This window comes from Tachyglossus aculeatus, chromosome 18, assembly GCF_015852505.1.
Source record: "Tachyglossus aculeatus isolate mTacAcu1 chromosome 18, mTacAcu1.pri, whole genome shotgun sequence".
Lineage (NCBI taxonomy): Eukaryota > Metazoa > Chordata > Mammalia > Monotremata > Tachyglossidae > Tachyglossus > Tachyglossus aculeatus.
This window is the reverse complement of record NC_052083.1, coordinates 40,112,373-40,136,211: the sequence shown is the minus strand read 5'-3', so window position 1 is coordinate 40,136,211 and position 23,839 is coordinate 40,112,373. Positions and strand designations below refer to the sequence as shown.

The 23,839-nt window shown below is 49.2% G+C and overlaps 1 protein-coding gene across 1 annotated transcript in view; it reads left to right on the top strand.

Moving 5' to 3' along the window:
* The window catches only part of FAF1 (Fas associated factor 1), a 151,011-nt gene that overhangs the window by 43,877 nt on the left and 83,295 nt on the right, over positions 1–23,839 (top strand). Inside the window, exon 7 of the mRNA XM_038760223.1 lies at positions 9,475–9,580. Coding sequence (XP_038616151.1) covers positions 9,475–9,580 — 106 coding nt within the window. The remainder of the gene's footprint in view (positions 1–9,474; positions 9,581–23,839) is intronic.

Here is a 23,839-nt window from a genome sequence, read left to right as displayed (position 1 = left end):
AGGGTGGGGGACCCACCTCTCCCTCAGCGGGCGGGGTGACCGAATGGGTGCGCGAAATTCCGATGTCATTAAATGGGGAAGTTAAGTTGGGCACCTGCTGCTAGCCCCTATGGCTCTGAAATTGATCGTGTGGCTGTTTCTGCCTGCCTTGCCCACTGAGTAGGTCCCTCCAGGCCCCCCGAGCACAAGGGGCTCCTGGGGCTGTGCATCTTGGGCTTGTTTACACGATGAACGTTGGGGGTGATTTGGGGGGCTACCGCACCCGCTGGAGGCTCAGCCGGGGCTTCAATCAATTCCGGCTTCTCTCCCTGAGACCGAGAAAAGTTTGGGGGCTCAGTAGGCCGTCCCCGCCCTGCCTGGCTCTGGAGTGGGCCAGACCTCACTACTCAAGGAGCAGCATGGCCTAGTGGATCGAGCAAGGGTCTGGGAATCAGAAGCTCTGGGTTCTAATCCTGGCTTCCTCAAGTGCCTGCTGTGTGACCTTGGTCAAGTCACTTCCCTGTGCCTCAGTTACTTCATCTGTAAAATGGGGAGTCAGCGCCTGTTCGCCTTCCTACTTAGATTGTGAGTCCTGTTTGGGACAGGGACTGTGTCTGACTTGATTCTCCTGTATCTTCCCCCGTGCTTAAAACAGTGCTCGACTCATAGTAACCACTTAACAAATACCACAATTATTATTATTATTACTATTATCTGGATAGTTGAAGATCCCAGGACTCAGGCCGACCAGGTGCTGGCCAGGGCTTTCAGATGGCCCCAGGTTTCTGGACAATTCCGTTGGCTGGCCAGATAATATTGGGGTGTAGCCTGGGGCCAGGTGAGTTTTTCCCCCCCAATGTTTAGTAGTGTTCTTCACCTAGTAAGCGCTTAGTACATACTATTGCGTGAGAAGCAACCGGGCGTAGTGGATAGAGCACTGGCCTGAGAGTCGGAAGGTCATGGGTCCTAATCCCGGCCCCACCACCTGTCTGCTGTGTGATCTTGGGCAAATCACTCAACTTCTCTGTGCCTCTGTTACCTCATGGGGATTGAGACTGTGAGCCTCACGTGGGACAAGGGACTGTGTCCAACCCTATTTGCTTGTATCCACCCCAGCGTTTTGCACAGTGCCTGCCACATAGTAAGCACTTGATACCATAATTATTATTATTATGGTTGCTACTGCTTCCCCTCCCTGTGCCTCCCACCGCTGGGTCAGGGAGAACAAGACGGTGAAGAGGGGTGAAGATAGGATCAATCAGTCGTATTTATTGAGCGCTTACTGTGTGCAGAGCACACAGGATGATCCAAAAAGAGAAGGAAGAGGGAACAGCTCACTTTAGGCCAGTCTGAAATAAGATTGTAATCCAAAACGGCCTGTTCCAATGGAGAAGGGAAGAATATGCAAATGACCCGGGCTAATCATATGCAAATGCACCTGTGTCCCATTAATTATTTCAGCCACCTGTGGAGACCGCTAATTTATTCTCAGTCCAGAGGGCTCTGCTACCTGCAGAGCCACGGAGCCATGGGTTGCTTGTCTTTCCCGTTGGCTCCCGGGTGCCCAGCGTCTCGGGTTGGCCGGGGGGCCACCGATGATCGTGATTGCAGTTGTTGCCCTTAACAAAGCAGAAGTTTCAGGAGGAATTGAGTTGGAGGTGCTTGTTTTTGGTGACGTCTCCTGATTCTGTGAGCCGATCCCTAGCTGCAAGGAGAGGGGCATTATGTCTGTAATTTATTTGTTGAGATTAACGTCTTTCTCCCCCTCTAGACTGCAGGCTTTTTGCGGGCAGGGAATGTGTCCATTATATTGTACTATTGTACTCTCCCAAGTGCTTGGTACAGTGCTCTGCACACAGTAAGCGCTCAATAAATACGAATGAATGAATGAATGAATGAATAAATGTGGTTGACTACGATCGACTGACTCACAGAAGGGAAAAGTCCCGGTGAGATCAGTGGTATTTACTGAGCACGTACTATGTACAGACTACTGTACTAATCAATCAGTCATATTTATTGAGTGCTTACTTCATATACACTGGGTCACGACTCTTTCCACCTTCAAAGCATTACTAAGATCACATCTCCTCCAAGAGACCTTCCCCGATGAAGCCCTCTTTTTCCCGGCTCCCTCTCCCTTTTCTGCGTCATCTGTGCCCTGGGATCTGTGACCTTTGGACATTTGATATTTGCCCCAACCCCACAGCGCTTATGAACCTATCTTTAAATTATTTATTATTATAGATTATTCATATTAGTGTCTTGTCTCCCCCTCTAGACTGTAAGCTCATTATGGGCAGGGCACATGTCTGCTAATTCTGTTTTACTCTACTTCCCCGAGCGCTTAGTACAGTGCTCTGCACATCGTAAGTGCTCAGTAAGTACCATTGATTGATCTGGGGCCCCCAGCTAGGCCGGGTAATCTTCTGGGGCTCTCTTATCATGGGTGATGAGGGGAGCCTCCTGGCGAGAAGCCAGTTGTGTTAAGATGGCTCTCTGAGTCTGTTTCTTCTGAGGATGGTGAATTCATTCATTCATTCAATCGTATTTATTGAGCGCTTACTGTGTGCAGAGCACTGTACTAAGCACCTGGGAAGTACAAGTTGGCAACATATAGAGACAGTCCCTACCCAACAGTGGGCTCACAGTCTAGAACGGGGAGACAGACAACAAAACAAAACATGAGGACAGGTGTCAAGTCATCAGAATAAATAGAAGTAAAACTAGATGCACATCATTAACAAAATAAATAGAATAGTAAATATATACAAGTAAAATAAATAGGGTAATAAACCTGTACAGACATATATACAGGTGCTGTGGGGAGGGGAAGGAGGTAGGGCGGGGGGATAAGTACAGTGCAAGTGCTTAGTACAGTGCTCTGCACACAGTAAGCGCTCAATAAATACGATTGATAATGATGAGAGGAAAAAGGGGGCTCAGTCTGGGAAGGCCTCTCACTAATAATAATAATAATAATAATAATGATAGCATTTATTAAGCGCTTACTATGTGCAAAGCACTGTTCTAAGCGCTGGAGAGGTTACAAGGTGATGAGATTGTCCCATGGGGGGCTCACAGTCTTCATTCCCATTTTACAGATGAGGGAACTGAGGCCCAGAGAAGTTAAGTAACTTGCCCAAAGTCACACAGCTGACAAGTGGTGGAGCCGGGATTTGAACCCGTGACCTCTGACTCCAAAGCCCGGGCTCTTTCCACTGAGCCACGCTGCTTCTCTGTGTGCGAAGCCCTGTTCTAAGCGCTGGGGGGATACAAAGTGATTAGGTTGTCCCACGTGGGGCTCACAGTCTTAATCCCCATTTTACAGATGAGGAAACCGAAGCTCAGAGAAGTGACGTGACTTGCCAAAAGTCACACAGCTGACAAGTGGCAGAGGTGGGTTTAGAACCCATGACCTCTGACTCCCAAGCCCGTGATCTTTCCACTGAGCCGTGCTGCTTCTCAACATAACGGCGCTGGTAGACACGTTCCCTGCCCACAGTGAAACTGTCAGGCCTTCTCCGAAATCTTTGGAAGGAGATTTATAATCTTTGAAAGGAATCCGTTCACCCTCGAGGTGGAATGGCAATTTAAGCTCTGTCGTTGTCGAAACCGGACCCACGCGTCTTCGCAGCCACTAGAGGGTGCCCGGTCACCTGTTCTAATAGAACGAGAAATCATCTTTTATTATTATTATTATTGTTATTATTATTATTATTATTACTGTTATTATTGTTATAATAATAATAATAATAATGGTATTTGTTAAGCACTTACTATGTGCAAAGCACCGTTCTAAGCGCTGGGGGGGATACAAGGTGATCAGGTTGCCCCACGTGGGGCTCACAGTCTTAATCCCCATTTTACAGATGAGGTACCTGAGTCACAGAGAAGTGAAGTGACTTGCCCAAAGTCACACAGCTAATTAGCGGAGCTGGGATTTGAACCCCTGACCTCTGACTCCAAAGCCCGGGCTCTTTCCACTGAGCCACGCTGTCTTTTCTTGCCTCACTCCAAAATGACCGGCCCAGGCGCTGGAGTTTGCTGAGCAAAGCACCGGAAAGGAACCATCTGGGCTAGTAAAAGCGCTTTAACGATTTTTTTTCTTCCTTTTTTTTAATGGCATGAATCCCATTTACCGGATAAAATCCATATTTGAGTTCTCCCAAAATAAAGGGTGTTGGATATTGGCCGCACCCCACCACGCGTACAGCCCTTTCCCAGAGGAGGTTAAAAAGCAAGACCGGGCCGATGGCATTGTCGACTTGTAGAAAGCCGAAGGAGGATTCACCCTGGGCAGTAGCAGTAGAGTTAGGGAGCTAACGGAGGCCCCAGGGGTCACGTGGGCATCTCCCAAATGTCCCTCCACCTTGGCTTTGAGCCCCCTGTGAGGGACAGAGCCCAAGGTTGAACCCTGAGGCTAAGGGAAAAAACAGGGAAGAGGGCTATCAATCAGTGGTATTTATTGAGCACTGTACTAAGGGCTCAGGAAGGTACAATACAACAGAATTAGGAGACACGTTCCCTGCCCATAATGAGTTTGCAATCTAGAAGGGGAGACAAGAGGCTGCCCCGACCCTCGCGCCCTGAGTGGATCGTCCGGAGCTCGCCCCTCATCCAGAAAAGCACCTGCAAATGTCTGCATTTTCGGGGAGGGGAGACTGAAAGCCGTGATTCTGGATCTCAAACCTCCTGGGGTGGTGGGTGTTGAAGAATTCCTTTACCGATAAGGAAAGACTCAGAACTTTAGGTAGGCAAAGAGCCCGACCCGTCATCGTGATCTGGGGGTGGCTTCCACGCCTGGAGCGCCTGGCATCGAGGTGCGGTCCAACTACCGATATGCTGGTTGCTGGTAATTCACTCTGCCAGAAGCCCTGTGATAGGGCACAAAGCAATCTCATCTCTACTGCTCATTTCAATCACGCATCTAGCCAGAGATGTCTCTGAAAAGAGATAAGGTGCAAAAGGTCCCCTAGACCTTGACATCTCTATTAAGCATCATATTTTTTTCTGAAACAAATTCTATTTCCCTAAAAATATTTAATTGTGATGTGTATGTATGTATGTGTGCACACGTGCATATACATGCTCGCACACACACACACGTACACGCAGAGGAAGCAATTAAAAGGAGCTGCAGCGTCAGAGGCCAAGCATTGTTAAACGCGGTTTGAAAATTGTTACAGAGCTTGTGGTGGCCGTGACATGGTGTCGTGGAGGATGTTAACAACTGTAGCAGAGTGTTAATTAAGAATGATGTAATCTGCAGCTTCAAATTCATAGTGTTATGTGTCAACTTAGCTGGACAGGATCCGGTCACACTGTCAGCTAACTTTCCCCTTTCGGGGAACATTAATATTAGGAAGATTCGTGTTTTATTTTTCCTTGTCTGCTCAGGAGACCGTTTAAAAATCCCGAAGTTTAAAACCCAGTTGAACCCCCACTCATTTACATATTTAGCAGATTTTTCCCAGCTGATTGCTTTTTGAGCCTAATCTGTCATGTCTGCTACCTTAGCGCCAACAAACATTACATTTACATATTGATTTCTTATTTTGTTTTAATGTAAATAATCGGTAATGACGGTAAATTTGGGCTTTTGTTGATGGGAGTTTGTGTAATTCCGGACATTTGGTATAGAAATGAAGATGGCTAGGTTTCTCACCAAAGTAATGGCACTCTGTAGAAGGTATTTACAAAACACTGGTTAAGAACTCAAAAATTCTAAGATTTTAATTTTTATATCAGAGTCATTGGAATCTGAAAAGACAATTTGGAAAATTCTGAGATTTAAATTTTAATTGAATACATCAGGATCAACAGCCTTGGAAAAGAGCCATCATTGCACAAACTGTGCTTATCAAAAGCGAAAGAGGAAGGGATGTTTCAAATCAGTCACTTCTAGAATTAGGCCTTGTGTGAAAACGTACCTAGAAGACAAAAATAGGGGTCTCCCGCAGCGGAGGGGGGAACCAAAAACCCAGAGGTTAGTCAGCCCTTCTCCTCCCGACTCCCACAGTTACAGGATTGAATGAAATGGGATTTCTCCAAAGAAGTCTAGGTAGGTCGGTAGGAAGAACACGTGATGGTGTTCGTCATAAAATAGCCGAGGTTCACATCTTCCCGACTCACATTTTATTTACGTTTTCATCCTAAAAGCGGGTAGCCTGTTAGTCCCAGACAGGAGCGAAAATCGTAGTGCAGAAGCCCAACTTTTTCTGCCTGGACTGTTTCACTGGAGTCACTGAACAACTTTGATGGTGCCAAGAGGTGAAGTCATAGCACAGACTGGGCACATAAAGTTACAAGGCCGGTGGGCCTTTAGTGCAAGCTTTATGGTCAGTATGCATGCATTGCCTGTGTGTGTTTGTGTGTTTGCATTATATAGCGTATGTGTATAATCTAACATTTTTGGGGAGGGGTGGGTTAGGGCAAGGCAGGGAGGTCTTGGATCAGGCCAGGGAAGTGGATCATCCACAGGACGGGCAGGCCTGGTGCCACTCCATCTCGGCTGTGAAGGAGGGAACAGTCGTGAACGTGGGTCCAGACAGCAAGGTCCTCACTGCCGGGTAGATTCGAGGCCCATATCGTTCAGCCCTTTTTGTCTTCCACCCACACTGTTTCAACAGCGCTGGGCCCGTGGTCGGAGGCCTAGCGATCGGTCAGCCAGTTTCCAGCCGCAGGAGGAGGCCTGTCTGCCTTGCCGGCAGGGCCGGATACCTCACTTTCTTTCAACGAGATTCATTATCGTATTTAGTAACTGCTTACCGTGTGCAGAGCACTGTATTAAGCACTTGATCTTAGCACTTAGCGAGATCTGTCCTGAGCAAAATCCCGACGGGTGTGTGGCTTCTTGGTGGCCGTTTCCATAGCTCGGCCTCCTGTCCATCCGCCTTTTCGGCGAGGGCCGGGGCAGTGTACTGGGCTTTGGGCCACCTGACCGTTCTGTTTCCGAGAGCCAGACCTGGAGCCCTCCTTTTTGGTACCCTTGGGAAAAGCCAGGCCCTGAGCCAAAATGCCAAGGATCTGACATTCACACATCCCCCAGATGTGGATGAAGTAAGAAAGGGCCATGTGAGTTGCCCTGGCTGGTCACTGGGAACGGTCAGCACCCAGCACGGCTCCAGACTGGTCTCTCACCACCCCTGCTGGGCCTGAGGGAGCCAGGAAACCCACGGGAGTGTTTCATTAATGAATGGTGAATCCATGTGTCCAGATCTAGGCACTAGAACGCAGTGCCTCAGGTACCCTGTCGGTAATGGATGAATCAGTTGTGTTTATTGACAGAGCGGTTCCTGAATGGGCAGCCTGGCTCGGGATCAGGATGGAGGTGGAGGGGCTGGGGCCCCTCCGCAGCTCAGGTAGTGAGGTGTTTCTAAATGTTCCTTCTCAGGCCACAGAGATTGGGGCGATGGTCCCTTTTCTATCTCCTTAAAGCCATTCCTCCCAGCGATGCAGGCAACACACAGAGGATGGGCCCCTTCCTGTGTCGTGGGAGATGCCCCACTGAGGCGTGGGTGGCCTGAGGAATGGTTCGGGGCCAGGGGTGAGATCTCGGTGTCTCTTCTGGAATGATTCTTTTGTATTGTTGGAATTTGATCCATTCCAAATGGGTAAAAACTCCCATTACCTTTCATTCTTTGCATCACGTTTGGGCGTAAGGTGTCTTCCTTCACCCTGTGGCTCCCTTCCTGCTCCTCGGGGCCCTCACCCCCAGGCCGGGAATTGGGATGTGGAGAAAGGGAAAGCGTGGGACGTGAAGAGGCCACGGGAGCCCGCGTGAAGGCCTGGCCGGGGTCTCTGGGGGTCACTCGGCAATGACAGCAGAGTAAATAGCGCTGGTTTATTTCCCAGGTTTACCAGTGTGACTCCAAGTGCACGTTAGAATGTTCCTCATGTCCCTTGAGGCCGCTAAATATGTGTCCTTGTTTGCAAGCCCTGACGGAGGCATGCCACCCCACGGGGGCCGATCTGCCATGGAGGGTGGCACTGCCCGGGCCCAGAGACAGGCCGGGCTGATGGCTGCCGTGGGTTGTGTTTGACTTTGGTTACTGACCCACTATTCATTCATTCATATTTATCAAGCACATACTGTGTTCAAGGCACTGTAGTAAGCGCTTGGGAGAGTACAGTACAACAACAAACAGACATATCAGCTACATTAAAGCCAGAGTGGCAAACCAAAATCCACTACCTTCTCAGCTGTAGAGTCCCCGGCAGCAAGTATGCTCACCCAGTGTGGAAAGAGTATTGTCAAATATTGAGCATCCTTGGGTACAGCCCTCAGGTGCACACAGTCCTCCTCCTCCTCCTCATCAATCGTATTTATTGAGCACTTACTGTGTGCAGAGCACTGTACTAAGCGCTTGGGAAGTACAAGTTGGCAACATATAGAGACAGTCCCTACCCAACAGTGGGCTCACAGTCTAAAAGGGGGGTCCTCTGATAACCCCCTTGCTGGCCCGCCTGGGCCAGCACCACGCTAGACCTCTCAGGGAGAAAGAACGGAAGTGGTATTTATTCAGTCTCCTCCCTTGGGGTAGAGGCTGCCGGGCAGACCACAGGTCAGAAAATGCCCCCGGAACCCCCCGCCCCCCAATGCCATTGAGCCCAGGCCAGGGTCATGGTGTCATTCCCTAAGCAGACTGAGAGGCTGACTTGGTCTTCTGTGCCAGCTGATGCGACCCCAACCCAAAGTTGGCGTGGAGAGGCTGCGTTCTGGTGGGCATGTACCACTCCCAGGCCCGGCCATCCCCGTTGCCAGAGCTCTCCCTCTGCTCCTGGCCGCATTCCCCTGCTGGCTCGTGGGATCCCGTCCACGTGGGGCATTCCGGGAGGAGGTTGAGGGGAGCTTGGCTCACGGGGGAGCCTGATTTCCCCAGGGCCCAACTCCTCAGGCCGCCCGCAAAGTTGTCCCCTGCGGGGCCTCTCATGAGAGCCCACACGGTCGCCTCCGGGGCATGGATGGCTTCCATATTAGAGCCGTCCAGCAGCCGGGAAGGCCGACTGGAAAAAGCCCATGGGGGTTCACGTCTGGCTCGTCCCCCCACTTTGAACCCCAGTCGGTGCCAGCTGCCCCCCGCCACTGTCTGTTGCTCCTTTGTCCTTTACCCCACCCCGCAGTTACCAAGTCCCCGGTAGCCAGACCAGCCCCGAGTGGCCTGCTCTAGAGACGCCGGGGCCAAGGGCGATCGGACGTCCCGGGGCAGGAAGCCAGCCAGGGTGGCCCGTGACGCCGAGCCGGGAAGTTCCAGGCTCCACCGTGGGGTGTGAGGAGTTAACGGGACAGGTTTCCCCCCCTCTCTCCACCCCCACCCCGGTCACTCAGCTGCGCTCCAGCCTGGAGGATCAGCCAAGATGATCACATTGTGCCCGGACACGTCTAAGGAGGCCTGGCAGAGGCCGGGGTACTCTTGGGGTTTTGCGGCGACGGCGGAGCAAGCAGGAACATGTTCACCCTTGCTTTCCTTGTTTTTCCCTCCACCCTTTCAGCGCCCTGCAGGAGTCATTAAATCAGAACTTCATGCTGATCGTCACCCACCGAGAGGTCCAGCGGGAGTACAACCTGAACTTCTCAGGAAGCAGTACCATCCAGGAGGTGAGTCGTGTCTGGCGGAGGGAGAACCCAGGCGGCTCATTAGAGCCGGCCTGGACCCTGTGAGGGAGGGCCGCCGGTCCACTCTGCCCGGAAACGCGTTCTCCACTTCACGACTGGGCCCCGGCTTTAATTAACCGGAGCATCGGAGAGTACAGTTAATAGGGTCGATGATGCCCCGGGAGAGTTGGCGTTGTTTAAAACGAGCACTGGAAACTTCAATGAGGGGAAGCGATTCTGGTACGATACAGGTTACAATCTCGGGACAGGTGAAGATGAGGAAAGGGGGGGAAGTAAAATGTTACTTCCTGGCAAGTGACATATTGGGGGTGCCGGTTCCCAAGCGGCCCCCGCCCTTGCCATCATCAATGTTTGCCCCTGGGAGGGGGCAGGGGTGGGCCCAAGGGACCCAGGCCCCCACTCCGGGCCGAGGCCAACCGTGTCGGGCCAGCAGGGGGCACTGGTGCAAAGCGCACGCCATTGGAAAGGTGACCTGTATTCCCCCTGTCCTTCCCCCCACCCCCTTCCCTATTTTAGCCTCCACCCCCATCCCTCCCTGCCCACCCACCCCCCCGACCTCACCAAACGTCGCATTTTTCACCCGCCCCTCCCGGAAAATGCCCCGCGTGACCCCCGCCACACCGGAGAGTAGGACGTGGCAGACAGAGCCGTGGGTTCGAGGACTCTGGGGTTTCCTTCCCTGTTGGAATTTAGAAGGTTTCCTTGTTTGTGATTTCTTTTAGGTTTCATCATCATCATCAATCGTATTTATTGAGCGCTTACTATGTGCAGAGCACTGTACTAAGCGCTTGGGAAGTACAAATTGGCAACATATAGAGACAGTCCCTACCCAACAGTGGGCTCACAGGCTAAAAGGGGGAGACAGAGAACAAAACCAAACGTACTAACAAAATAAAATAAATAGAATAGATATGTACAAGTAAAATAAATAAATAAATAGAGTAATAAATATGTACGAACATATATACATATATACAGGTGCTGTGGGGAAGGGAAGGAGGTAAGATGGGGGGATGAAGAGGGGGACGAGGGGGTGGTCGTTTATGCATTTTTAAAGTTTTTTAAAGTTTTTTAAAGTTTTTAAAGTTTTGTGTCATACGACTGAATGAATTTATTTTCAGCGTTTGGAACTTTGGGATATTGCCCCGGTTAGCTGGTTTGGGTTTATTACAGGAAATAAAGACCGTGCAGGCCGTTCTTTTGAAGGGGAAAAAAAAAAGTCACACACACCCCTCTCCCCTACCCGAGGAATCTATAGGTCGTTTTAATCATAAACTTAAGCGACATTAGCTGTGATTCTGCATATTTTCAGCAATGTATTTATCTTGCCCAATTTTGGGTTCCAAACCCGAGGGCTTTAAATATTTTTAAACTAATTGGTCCGTCCCCCCCCCAACACACACAGAATGAACCGCTGAAGTCAAAGGTCACCACCACTAAAAGTGTTTCACGAATCGAGACCTTGACCTTTCAGTTTCTTCTTTTTCGGTTTCTTTTAAAAGATTTCTTAATTGGCCATTCCTTCGATCACATCAACGTGGGTATTTTCTCCCCCTCCTAAAAAGCGCGTTTGGAAGGAGCCGCTGTTCTGTTGTATCACCAAGAAGAACACTGTTGCAGTTATGTGTCAAAATTGTCACATGTGCCGAGGTGACACGGTTGTTTTAGCAGTAGCACTGGCGAAGGAGGGAAACTGAATTTAAAACTCAGCGTGACCCCATTTCAGCTCTCACCGCAGCACACCCAAGCAAAGATCCACTCAGCGAGCGCGTCCTCTGGCCCGGATAGCGGCACCCGAACACTGCAGTCCCCTTTGGGGAGGTTAGGTCCTAAGTGGGGTCGAGATCTGATCTTCTAGACTGTGAGCCCACTGTTGGGTAGGGACTATCTCTATATGTTGCCACCTTATACTTCCCAAGCGCTTAGTACAGTGCTCTGCACACAGTAAGCGCTCAATAAATACGACTGATTGATTGATTGATCCATTCCCCCCCACCGCCGGGGCCTGTGATCTGGGAGAGCCCCAGCTCTTCCATCTTCTGCACTGTCAATGGTGTTAGAAACACTTCCCTCGGAAGGGTGAAGGGGAGGACTCTTAATTGAGCCGGAGCGGATCCGGGAATGTCCGGACGATCTGATTTTTCTTTTGGTAACAGGCGGGCATTCTTTTCTCTCCAGAGGCCAGCACAGTCTTATTTGTTTCTGGCATTGAAGTATCCGCGGCCAAGTTTACCCACTGGCTTGTACTTCCCAAGCGCTCAGTACAGTGCTCTGCCCACAGTAAGCGCTCAATAAATACGACTGAATGAATTTATTTATTTTACTTGTACATATTCTACTTATTTTATTTTGTTAATGTGTTTTGTTTCGTTGTCTGTCTCCCCCTTCTAGACTGTGAGCCCGCTGTTGGGTAGGGGCCGTGTCTAGATGTTGCCAACTTGTACTTCCCAAGCGCTTAGTACAGTGCTCTGCACACAGGAAGCGCTCAATAAATCAATTGAATTCCCGGGATCGGCCAGCAGGGGGCAGGAAGCGCCGCGTTGACTGACTGCCTCCCGAAAACGCCCGGCTCAGTTTCCCCATTAGCTCCCCCTCTATTAACAAAAAGGAGCATAATGGCCAAGTTTATTGTTTGACTTGCAGATAATTGGCACAGTGCAGGAGGGAGACTTAATTTCACCCTTTTAAATTAAACAGGGAGATTTAAAAAGACATAAAATATTCATTAATGCTCGGTGATTATAAAGCGGTGGCATATATTTATTTTGCCTTTATTACAGTTTCGAGGGGGGAAAATACTGCAAATATTTCCGAAATGGAGTTGGCCATACTGACAAGTTGAAATGTTTAAGCAGTGTTAATGCAATCCGCGCACACCTGATAGCCTATGCAGAAGGATTCAAAAAGGGCCGCATCAATTATTAAAAGAAAGTTTTTTGAGATTCCAAGCGATGCTCCGTTGGGCGCCACCGTGCAAGCAACTGTCTCCCCGGGGCCTGCTGTTTGGATTGGCAAATAGATTTTTTTTTTTACGGTGCAAGGACTTGGAAGTAATAAATATATATTTATAGGTATATATCTATAGATATATATATGTGTGTGTGTTCAGATCCTTTTCTAAGCACCAATTAAGCATTCCGGGAGGGTTTTTTTCGGCCGCACTAATTAAAAAAGAAATGTTTTCCGTACGGAAACGGCGGGGACAACGAGACCCCGGTGAATGTTATTTCTGGGAAGTTGGTGGTTTCAGCCACCGGCCTGCCCGTTCCCTCCCGGCCCCCGCGCTGTCGTGGTCCCTCGTACAGCGCCCAGGGGAGTTGGGAGGGAAAGGATTGCGCTGGGAATCCCACCGCCCTCGCTATTGCGCCAAAACCCCCTTCCCAACTACGCAGGCAGCCGGCTCAGGACCGGCCGAGAGCGGGGTACGCTCTTGGATAATAAACGACGGGATTTGCTAAACGCTCACTATGTGCCAAGCGCTGTTCTCCACCCCACCCCTCGTAGGGCCCCGGGCCGAAAAGAACAAAATCCAATCCGCCCCGGGTGGGATGGGTTCCAGTTAAAGCCTTTTAAGTTTACGAAAACGATTTTGCGCCGCGGATAAAAACGACTTTTCTGGCCCAGAAGGAAAATCGGGTTGGTGAAACGTTTTTATTAAACTAGACATGATTTAGGGGCTCCCAGGCTGAGCCCCTTCCTTCCTCTTCCCCTCGTCCGCCTCTCCATCCCCCCCATTTTACCTCCTTCCCTTCCCCACAGCACCTATATATATGTATATATGTTTGTACATATTTATTACTCTATTTATCTTCCCTCTCCATCCCCCCATCTTACCTCCTTCCCTTCCCCACAGCACCTGTATATATGTTTGTACATATTTATTACTCTATCTTGTACATATCTATCCTATTTATTTTATTTTGTTAGTATGTTTGGTTTTGTTCTCTGTCTCCCCCTTCTAGACTGTGAGCCCACTGTTGGGTAGGGACTGTCTCTATATGTTGCCAATTTGTACTTCCCAAGCGCTTAGTACAGTGCTCTGCACACAGTAAAGCGCTCAATAAATACGGTTGATTGATTGATTGATTAAAATAAAATCGGGGTTGAATCAGGAGCGTAAAAGATGACTTTAGAACGAAATGCTGTGTGCTCACCTCGGACCTTTCCGTTTTGATAAACATTTTAAATCCCCGATCCGGGAGCAGCAGGACTCGGTGGGTTATTTAGGAAAAAGGCGCGAGCTTTTGAAACTGTGTGAACTCCCTGTTAGGCCCGGGCCCAAATCCGTCCGAATTTATCCTCCCCTCAATCAATCAATCGTATTTATTGAGCAATTACTGTGTGCAGAGCACTGTACTAAGCGCTTGGGAAGTACAAGTTGGCAACATATAGAGACAGTCCCTACCCAACAGTGGGTTCACAGTCTAAAAGGGGGAGACAGAGAACAAAACCAAACATACTAATAAAATAAGACTAGATATATACAAGTAAAATAAATAGAGTAATAAATATGTACAAACATATATACATATATACAGGTGCTGTGGGGAAGGGAAGGAGGTACGGAAGAGTCAGGCGTTTAGTACAGTGCTCCGTACACAGTAAGCGCTCAATAAATACGATTGAATGAATGGATGGATGGATGAAGTTCGCTTTCCAGCAATAGTTATTTTCCGACCCGGCCCCTGGGAGTGGAAAAATAGTCAACACAAGGCTTGGCCGCCTCCTTTTCGTAGCTTCTCTCTTTTTTTGGGGGGGGGGGGGGGCCTTACCCCCAACACCCTGGCAACTGCAGGCACCGAGTGGAAGGTGGCACCCCGTAATTTCGCGCCCGCCTTGCCCAGCCGGGTTTGGCGCTTCTTTTTTTGCTTCTGCTGCGCGGGAAAAAGAAAGCAGCTCGGGGCGAAGGGTACCGGGCACCGGGGGGGAGATAATGCTGGTTTTACGGGGGGCAATTCAGGCGGAGCTGCCCCCCCAACCGTGGGCACGGTGCCCCCCGACCCAACACCACGCGGAGCAGGCCGGGCCCGCGGACCGGCTGAGCGCGCGTTTTTGCAAAACGCGGGGAAGGACCGGCCGAGTGCTCTGCACGCAGTAAGCGCACAGTAAATACGACTAATGAAGGAGGGTCTCCCCCCCGGAATTGGGGGCGCACTAACCTGGGACCCCCGCAACAGCCCGGGCACACCGAAACGCCGCCGGCATCCTTCCAAGTCCTTCCAGTTTCACGGCGGATTTGGAGGCGCGGGGAAGGAACGGCGCGCTTGTGTTTGGTTGACCGTACCTGGAATTAGAGTAAACCAATCCTAATTAGGCAATTGGATGGGGGTGATCCGATTTTATTATTTTTTTTTAAAGCCCGAAACGATCATTCCATCCGGGAACGGGCCCGAGATATTTCATCTCCAACGCGGGGCCGGGAATTCAAACCACGGTACAGCTTCCAGCGGAGCTGGAATAATAATATCAATAACAATAATGGTATTTGTTAAGCGCTGATTACATACAAGATAAATAAGGTTGGCCCACGTGGGGCTCACAGTCTTCATCCCCATTTTACAGATGAGGTCCCTGAAGCGCAGAGAATTATAATAATAATTATGGTATTTGTTAAGCGCTTACAGTGTGCCAAGCACTGTTCTAAGCGCTGGGGTAGGTACGAGGGAATCAGGGGGTCACAGTCTCCATCCCCATTTTACAGAGGAGGGGACTGAGGCCCAGAGAATCAATCAATCAATCGTATTTACTGAGCGCTTACTGTGTGCAGAGCACTGTACTAAGCGCTTGAAGCGCAGAGAAGTGAAGTGGCTTGCCCGAGGTCACACAGCAGACAAGTGGCAGAGCCGGGATTAGAACCCACGTCCTCCGACTCCCAAGCCCGGGCTCTTTTCACTGAGCCACGCTGCTTCTCTAGCATTATTAATCATCATCGTCGTCATCATCATCAATCATCATCAATCGTATTTATTGTGCGCCTACTGTGTGCAGAGCACTGTACTAAGCGCTTGGGAAGTACAACTTGGCATCATATAGAGACAGTCCCGTCGTCATCATAATTGTAGTATTTGTTTAGCGCTTACTATGTGCCAAGCCCTGTACTAAGCGTTGGGGGGGGGGGGGATACCAGCAAATGGGGTCGGACACAGCCCTTCATGCAGACTCAACCCTCATTTTGAGGGAACTGAGGCCCAGAGAAGTGAAGCGACTTTTCTGTGAAAGCAGCGCGCTCGTTATGCATTTGGAGTTGCAGCTGGATCGGGAGAGAAGGCTTCAATTCGAGTAGTTCCGCCCCCAAAATAAATCCCCAAGCACCGTTTCTCCAAACGCCGAGGCCCTCGGGGTTTGGGCTAAAAACTCAGTCCCTTAGGGAACGGCGGGGTTAGATCTCCTCCCCGCGAATGCGTCCCTAACTTTATCCCAGTAATTAAGGGTGGGGAGCTGTATTGGACCCCATCATCTCCCGAAACCGCGCCGAGCAAAATCGAGGGGCCGTTTCGCTCTTCTGGGCCGAGGACCTGATTTCAAATCTTCTTGACAGAACCTGTTCCGTAAACCAGTTATTTTGGGTCTTAGTGGGGGTGTTGTTTTTTTTGTTGTTGGGTTTTTTTTTAAATGCCCGGGTTAGAGAAATCCCGTTCAGTTATCAGAAAGTAATAAACATAGACATTTTTATATGCAAGAAAAGGCAGAGAGTAAATAATTGCACTGGTGACCAATACTGTAATAATCCTGTTTTACAATATGCACTTGACAGGTTGTAATAGTGCTAATTGAAGAGACTAATTCACACTTGCTTCATTCTATTCAAAGGCAAAATCAGCAGCTTGTTTTGCTTTTGGCCAGATGGTCCTGATGAACGCCTACTGTGCACTTTAAGTGCTTTACTAGAATTACAAAGGCCGGAGGCTGCGTTCGGCTCAAAATGATTTGAGAAGAGGGGGAAAAAAAAAAAAACTCTCCGCGCTCAATGGATTTGGGCAACTAAATTAATTCTAGTGGGGACCCATTGCACACTGAGCCCCTTTCAAAGTGCGGAGCCTCCTCGTTTGTTCTGTAGCAATGAGAAAGGGAGAGGCAGATTACTGCAAACAGAAATAAAAAAAAAAGGGTATGAAAAGGAGAAAAGGGGGCCTTGAAGCTTTTCATATCATTGGAGTTTTTCAAGTGCGTTATTTTTGGGGAGGGTGGACGCATGAAAAGCCAATTGGAGTGTTTTTTGTTTTAAAGTGCGCTATTTAAGCACCATGAATATAAAAGCAAGAGCAACAGTTGACTGAGTTTACCGGGGTAAAGCTTTGTGTCCCGGGATGAATCAAATTCATTCTCCTCAACGCTTTGTATTTTAATGTGAATGTGGGTTGGTTTCACAAGACTGTGTCTGTTTAGGATAATTATAATTTAATATTTTCCTCTCATAACGTTTTCACTGTAGATAGCTAAAATTTACATCAAAGCCGGCGTATGGTAGATGGACTTTGAAGCACCCTGACACTTTAAAATTCGAACGCGAGCTTTTTTTTCATTTTCCAAAGAAAAGAAAGGCTCTTTCCAATCTCATTGAAGCTGAGATTATTATAACTAATTAGAAGTCACACATCTGCTAGCTTTTGGTTTGGGACGACTCTGGAGTGTGTATGTGTGTGCGCATTATGTGTATATATAATATATTATATGGAATATATAATATATATACATGTATATATATAAAACGTGTTTTTAAATGGCCTGTGAATTAGGGGCTGGAATTGCGAGGGAGGAAAAAAAACTTAGTGTAAAAGGCCTGCTGCTGAGATACAGAGTAACCAAAAATCACTTTCAAAATTCTGTTTGTGCCCTCATAAAATGCGTAATTAAACTCTATTAAGCATGAAATAGAATTGTTTAATTAAGAAGTTTTTGCCGGGATCGGCTTTCCCCGGTTGGCACCGGTCCAGGGCGGGTTGTTAGGAGAAGGGCCAGTGCTGACGTTCCCGGCCTGATCCCCTCCGGCCCTGCTTCTTGCCCCCCACCCCCCGGGCCCTACTCCGTGCACATCACCACCACCACACATCACCCCCCGACCCTATGCCCCCCACCCCACAACCCTCCTCGGCCCTGCTCCGCGACCCCGCAACCGCCCGGGCCTGCCCCTGGCCTCAGAGAGGAGCAGCCCTCTGGCCCTGCCATCATCTGATCCAAGCGAGGTGGGGGACGGGGGGAACTCGGGGTCCCAAACAAGTCAAGACCCGCAGAGCAGGTTTCTCTTCTAACAGCCGGAGAAGCCTTTCCAACTTTTCTCAAGTGGAAGGATTCCGCTGTGCCAGATAAGTAGGCACTGGGGGACTGCTTCTCCTCTTCCTTCTCTTCCTTCTCCTCCTCCACCTCCTCTTTTCGTGCCCCCACCTTCCCCTCCTCCTCTTTGAGGGCAGGTAGTTTGGCTCTCAGAAAAATGCTGGTCACCAGTAAAAACTGAATCATTCTTATCGCCATGCGATTAATTAAAGTCTTAATGGTAAACATTCCAGCCCGGTTGCCGGCATTGATCCCAGGCCCCCTAAATAAATAGCCTGAATAGCCTCTTTATGGAAAATGGAAGAATAATGCCTTGGGAAAGTCGATATGTTTTAATTCCATTGTCAATAGAATGGAGAAGTGCTGAGCGATCTTTAGGACTTTGTGTCCCTAAGCAGCAGTCTCGCCCTTGAAGAGGGTAGCGGCCCATCCAGGCGATTGAGGAAAATGCGACCGTTTCGGATTAATTTGGTCATTATTTTTCATCTTGTTCATTCAGGTTCCGTTCGGAGCCGCCTCACCCATCAAAACATCCAATGATATTTGTAAGCAGCGAAGTGTTAATGAATTGATATTCTGGAAAATAAAAGCTTTCTAAGAACCCATTTGAATGAGAAAGGAAAACTTATCGTTTTCTTACAGCAAGCAACTCCTTAAAATGAACGCAAAGCTCCTTGGTCCTGTGCCTTGTAGGTACAATAAAAGCTATCTTCAAAGAGAGAGCCTCAATTAGCGGGGAGTGGAGTTGGGTTGGTGGTGTCCCCCGGCAGGTCCCTGGTGGGGGCTGGACGTGTCCACTCAGGGAGCTCATGAGTGAGGAACGGTTTGTTTATGTCGGTGTTAAAATACTAACCCCGCAGTCCTCGAGAGCGGAGAGGTGTCCGCCGCCGTCTGCAGGACGCGAGGGCCGGGGAAGGCGCCGGGGGTCCAAGATATTGATTTGAAAATGTCCGGCTGCCAGTTGGGGTGTCCTGGGAGTGAAACTGTCGTCCGTCTGCTCACTGGGGATAATAATAATAATAATGGCATTTATTAAGCGCTTACTATGTGCAAAGTACTATTCTAAGCGCCGAGTACTGTTCTAAGCACTGGGACAGCGCTGCCGCTCGGCGGGCTGTGGGGGGAGAGGGGTGGTTGTGGTGGCGAGGCCCCTCTGAAAACCGGGAAGTCTCCCGGTCGATCAGTGGTATTTATTGAGCGCTCACTGTACTGAGCCCTTGGAAGAGTCCATTATAACAGTATAACAGACACATTCCCCTCCCGATCATCAGTTCCCCCGTTACTGTAATCTGGTGCCTTCAAGAACACCCCTTGTGTGTTTGGGCTCTCTGGGCCTCTCAGTCCCCATCAAGGCCTGGCCTTGGCCTCTTTATGCCTCTGTTATGACAGATTTTTTTCTCTTCTCCCGGGCTTCCCATTGGTGCCCTTGCAGTGGTGGGGAAGTACCGAGGTAGAAAGTCATTCCTTGGGAAACCCGTGTAGAATCAGGGGTACAAAATTAAAAAAACCCTCATGCTCTCCTACGGGGCGAAATTTTCCGTAATCTCCCTCAGTAAGTCCCTGATACTGTTTTTAAAAAAAGGCCCGCAAAGCTCCCGGCAAACATTTGCAAATAGCGGCAGAATGTATGCCGTGCTTTGTCGCGGTTGCGTGACTAGACAGCGGAGCCCGGGATTGTTTTGGGGTTTTTACAGCTGCAAGGAAAAAGCATCTGTTCCTCACCAAGCGTCATTGTTTAATTTTGACACTGACTTCTCCCGCTTCTGGTACCAGGCTCTGGATTAGGTGCCACCAAGATGAAATTTGTTTTAAGTTGCTCCCAAGTGCAGCTGGCCCCATCTATGGCTTTGGGAGCTTAAGCCAAGCAGACGTAGCCTAAACAAGCATCTCTGAGCAGGGTCATCTCTCTAGGCTGGGGAGGCTCAGAGGAGGAATGTTAAGAATATTGTAGACCTCGAATAACTCCAGAATTCGTTTTCCGGCTTATTTAGCAAGTCTAGGACCCCAGTCCCCCCCAACCTAACGGGCCCAGGCACCTCCTGCTAGGAAGTGTCCGGCTAACGTGAACTGCGCGGTGCCCAGTCCAGGGCCCGGGTATTTCTGCCGGGTGCTGTCCTTCTAGGCGGCAGCTCGAAATGGACCGTTGGCAAGTCGACGGAAAAGGAAACCACCGTGAGCCTGAATCGTACGGGGAGACCGGAAGGTGGGCAGTTTTCAAGAGCGATCGTTCTTTCCCCCCGATGTTTCAAGCGAGGGGAAACGAAAAAGCACCTCATTCGCTTCCCCGCTCCCTGGAGTTGTGCGAATTTCTACCCAGCTGGTTCAGATTGATTGATTCGGAGCCAAATATTTGTCTGCCGGCGTTTCAAAGTCTGTAATTTGCTAATGAATTGTGGTAATAATCTTTCATCATACATGAAAGATTTAGCCAAACAATTTGCTAACTATGTATTTTGATCACAATTTTTTTTGGACCCGCACCAAGCTTTACACTTCCCCTCCTCGTCTCCCCCACCCGCAAGCCGGTCTCTCTGGGGCAACAGCCATTCTCAACACGGATAGTCTGGGTGAAGGGAGGAGAGAAGTGGCAGGGTGAGGGAATTTTAGAACATGAGGTAGGCCGGGAAGGACGGGTATAGGTGAGAGTGGGCAGCGAGTGAGATGAGCGCTCACAAAGTGGCAGGAAGGCGATCCGGCCGCACGGTTTGGCTGCGTCACAGCTCAGGATGGGAATGATCTCCGTCTCCCCAGTCCAGATTCCGGTCTGTCGTGTTGCTTCCTGGCTCCCGCCCATGGTCAAGGACAGGCGTCCGTACATAGGAAGCAGTGGAAGAATAAGGATAAGAGCAAAAGGGACAGTGGGGTTCATATAGTCAGGCAGTTGTGCTTACTGTGGGCTTATAACTGTACTTAGCGCTTGGGAGAGAACAGTATAACAGACACATGCCCTACCCACAATGAGTTTAGGGAGAAATAAAAGGAAGAAACGAGGGTCGTTGAACCACCTGGGGGCTGAAGGTGGCTGTTGGAAAACCACCCACCAACCTTCTTAAAGGGCGAAGAGCAGGCCTGCTCTTGGAGGGAGAGGTCCAGTTGGTAGTAACCTCTCAGTGGGGGAGAGTCTGGGGTGGTTCGGTTATTTCTCAGGGTAGAGCGCCATTCTGGGTTTGGTGTCAGGCTTCCCTGACCCCATCCTGTAGGACCATTATGGGTTAACCCATTTTGCCTCTCGTGACGGTGTCTAGTGCATAGAATTCCCTTATGTCAGTCCCAATTCTCACATTAGGCAAAAACAAGCAGGCTCCAAATCCTTCAAGTTGTCTAGGGGTCCGTGGGAACCCCCGTTTTCCCTCCTGGGCCATTTTTCCCTCCTCTTCCTGGTTGACTGGGGGAAGCCCAATAAATTAAAATAGTGACAGGGGAGAGGGGGCAAAGGGGAAAGTATTCACCCTTCTAGTTAGACTGAGCCCCATGTAGGACAGGGACTGATTCTGACCTAATTAACTTGTGTCTGCTCCAGTGCTTAGAACTGTGCTGGACACAAAGTGCTTAACAAAAACAAAAACAACAAAAAAAAGTGGCAGTAAAAAATGAAGTCCAGTTCCATGTTTACCTCTTGGTGAAGTTCTGTTTTGTTCTTCTTGAACTTGTTTTTAAAAAAATCCAAACATGCAGTTAGGTGCCTTTTTTATGACTCTTATGTATTTTCTTGATTTTGTAAAAATCAAAAATGCTCAGCCTTAGTAATCTAGTTGACAGTTATATAAAAGTGGGAGAGGTCTTGAAGTTGTGATTCAGCATTCCACTCTCTGTGTCCCCTCGTTCCCCCTTGCAGTTCCCTTGTCCCCCATTAAAGTCAGGGGAAGGGGAGTGGGGAGGGAAACAAACTAAACAGACATTGAAAAGTCCATGTCCAGTGAGGCGGGAGGTTGTTTTTTTTTTTCCATTATGTCATTGTTGTACAACGGGAATTGAACTAGGTAGTGTCCACGACAGACACTCCCTAACCCAGCCCGGCCCAACCTGGGAAGTGTCCGGGAAGTTAGAGGGTGAGGCCCAACATGACGCCTTCTTGACGAGAGTTTGCCGTGCTGGCCTTGCCAGTGGCAAAGTGTCAAAATACTACTACTACTATTAAAAATAATAAATTGTAGTATTTGTTAAGTGCTTACTATGTGCCAGGCACTGTTCTAAGTGCTGGGGTAGATACAAGCTAATCAGGTTGGTCACAAGCCGTATCCCACATAGGGCTCGCTGTCTTAATCCCCAATTAACAGATGAGGGAATCGAGGCACAGAGAAGTGCCTAAATAGAAGAGATGAGAATGTGACATCCGCTCCCTGAGAAAAATAACCAAGATCATTTTCCCATCACGGTTTGTGCTGCTGTGAGCTGGATCTCCTTTGTTCCAGCAGCGGCGGGGCTGGTGGGGAGGACGGGTTCCCAACACACAACTTATTTCCACTGCTGTCCTAGTTCCAAGAACAGCGACAGTCCAAGCCGGGTCCAATAATCAATCAATCAATCAATCGTATTGAGCGCTTACTGTATGCAGAGCACTGTACTAAGCGCTTGGGAAGTACAAGTTGGCAACATATACAGACGGTCCCTACCCAACAGTGGGCTCACAGTCTAGAAGGGGGAGACAGACAACAAAACAAAACATATTAACAAAATAAAATAAATAGAATAGATATGTATAAGTAAAATAAATAAATAAATAGATTAATAAATCCGTACAAACATATATACATATATACAGGTGCTATGGGGAAGGGAAGGAGGTAAGGCGGGGGGGATGGAGAGGGGGATGAGGGGGAGAGGAAGGAGGGGGCTCAGTCTGGGAAGGCCTCCTGGAGGAGGTGAGCTCTCAGTAGGGCCTTGACAGTAGCAGGAAAAGTGTTTATGAAACCCCCACCCCACTATGTGCCAAGCCCTGTAGTAAACGCTGGGAAAAAATACCTGGAGGGCAATCAAAGTTGCCAGCCCCCAAAGGGCTCCCAGTCTCAGAATAAAGGGGTGGAGAGGGTGGCCGCAGCATTGGGTCTGCCAGCTGCCTGCTGTGTGACTTTGGGCAAATCCCTTAACCTCTCTGTGCCTCAGTTTCCTCATCTGTAAAATGAGGATTAAATACCTGTCATCCCCTCACTTTGATTTTGAGCCTTGTGCAGGATAGGAACTGTGTCTGACCAGATTAACTTGTATCCACCGTACAGCTTCAAACAGTGCTTAACATATAGTAAGCGCGTAACAAATGCCATTATCTCCATCAAAAGCAAGACGGAAGCTCGCCTGCTTGGGTGCCGACAGGGGCAGCACTCAGGGTCTCAGAAGCCGAGGGACTGTAAATCCCACTTTTGTGTTCAATTTCCGGTTTGAAAGAGAGATAGTTGGGGTTGTGCCTGCTCCTGAAGTGTTTTTCAGTGATGGTATGGCTGATACGTGGTGTTGGATGGTTTAAGGTGGCTGAGCTTGTGGAGCATTTGCTGAGCCTGCCTGTGCTGTCCAGTATAGTCAGTCAGTCGATTGTTATTATTATACTTAAGTGCGTACTGTGTGCAAAGCATTGTTGTAAGCACTGGGGTAGATATGGGTTAATCAGGTTGGCTACCGTCCCTGTCCCACATGGGGCTCCCACTCTTATCATCCCCGTTTTACAGATGAGGTCACTGAGGCACAGAGAAGTGAAGTGACTTGCCCAGGTCACACAGCAGACATGTGGTGGAGCTGGGCTCAGAACCCAGGTTCTTGTGATTTCCAAGGCCTGTGCTCTAGCCACTAAACCACGAGTGCTTACTGCATGCAGAGCACTGTACCGAGGGTTCGAGAAAATACGGTTATCAATCAATCAATCAATCGTATTTATTGAGCGCTTACTGTGTGCAGAGCACTGTACTAAGCGCTTGGGAAGTCCAAGTTGGCAACATATAGAGACAGTCCCTACCCAACAGTGGGCTCACAGTCTAAAAG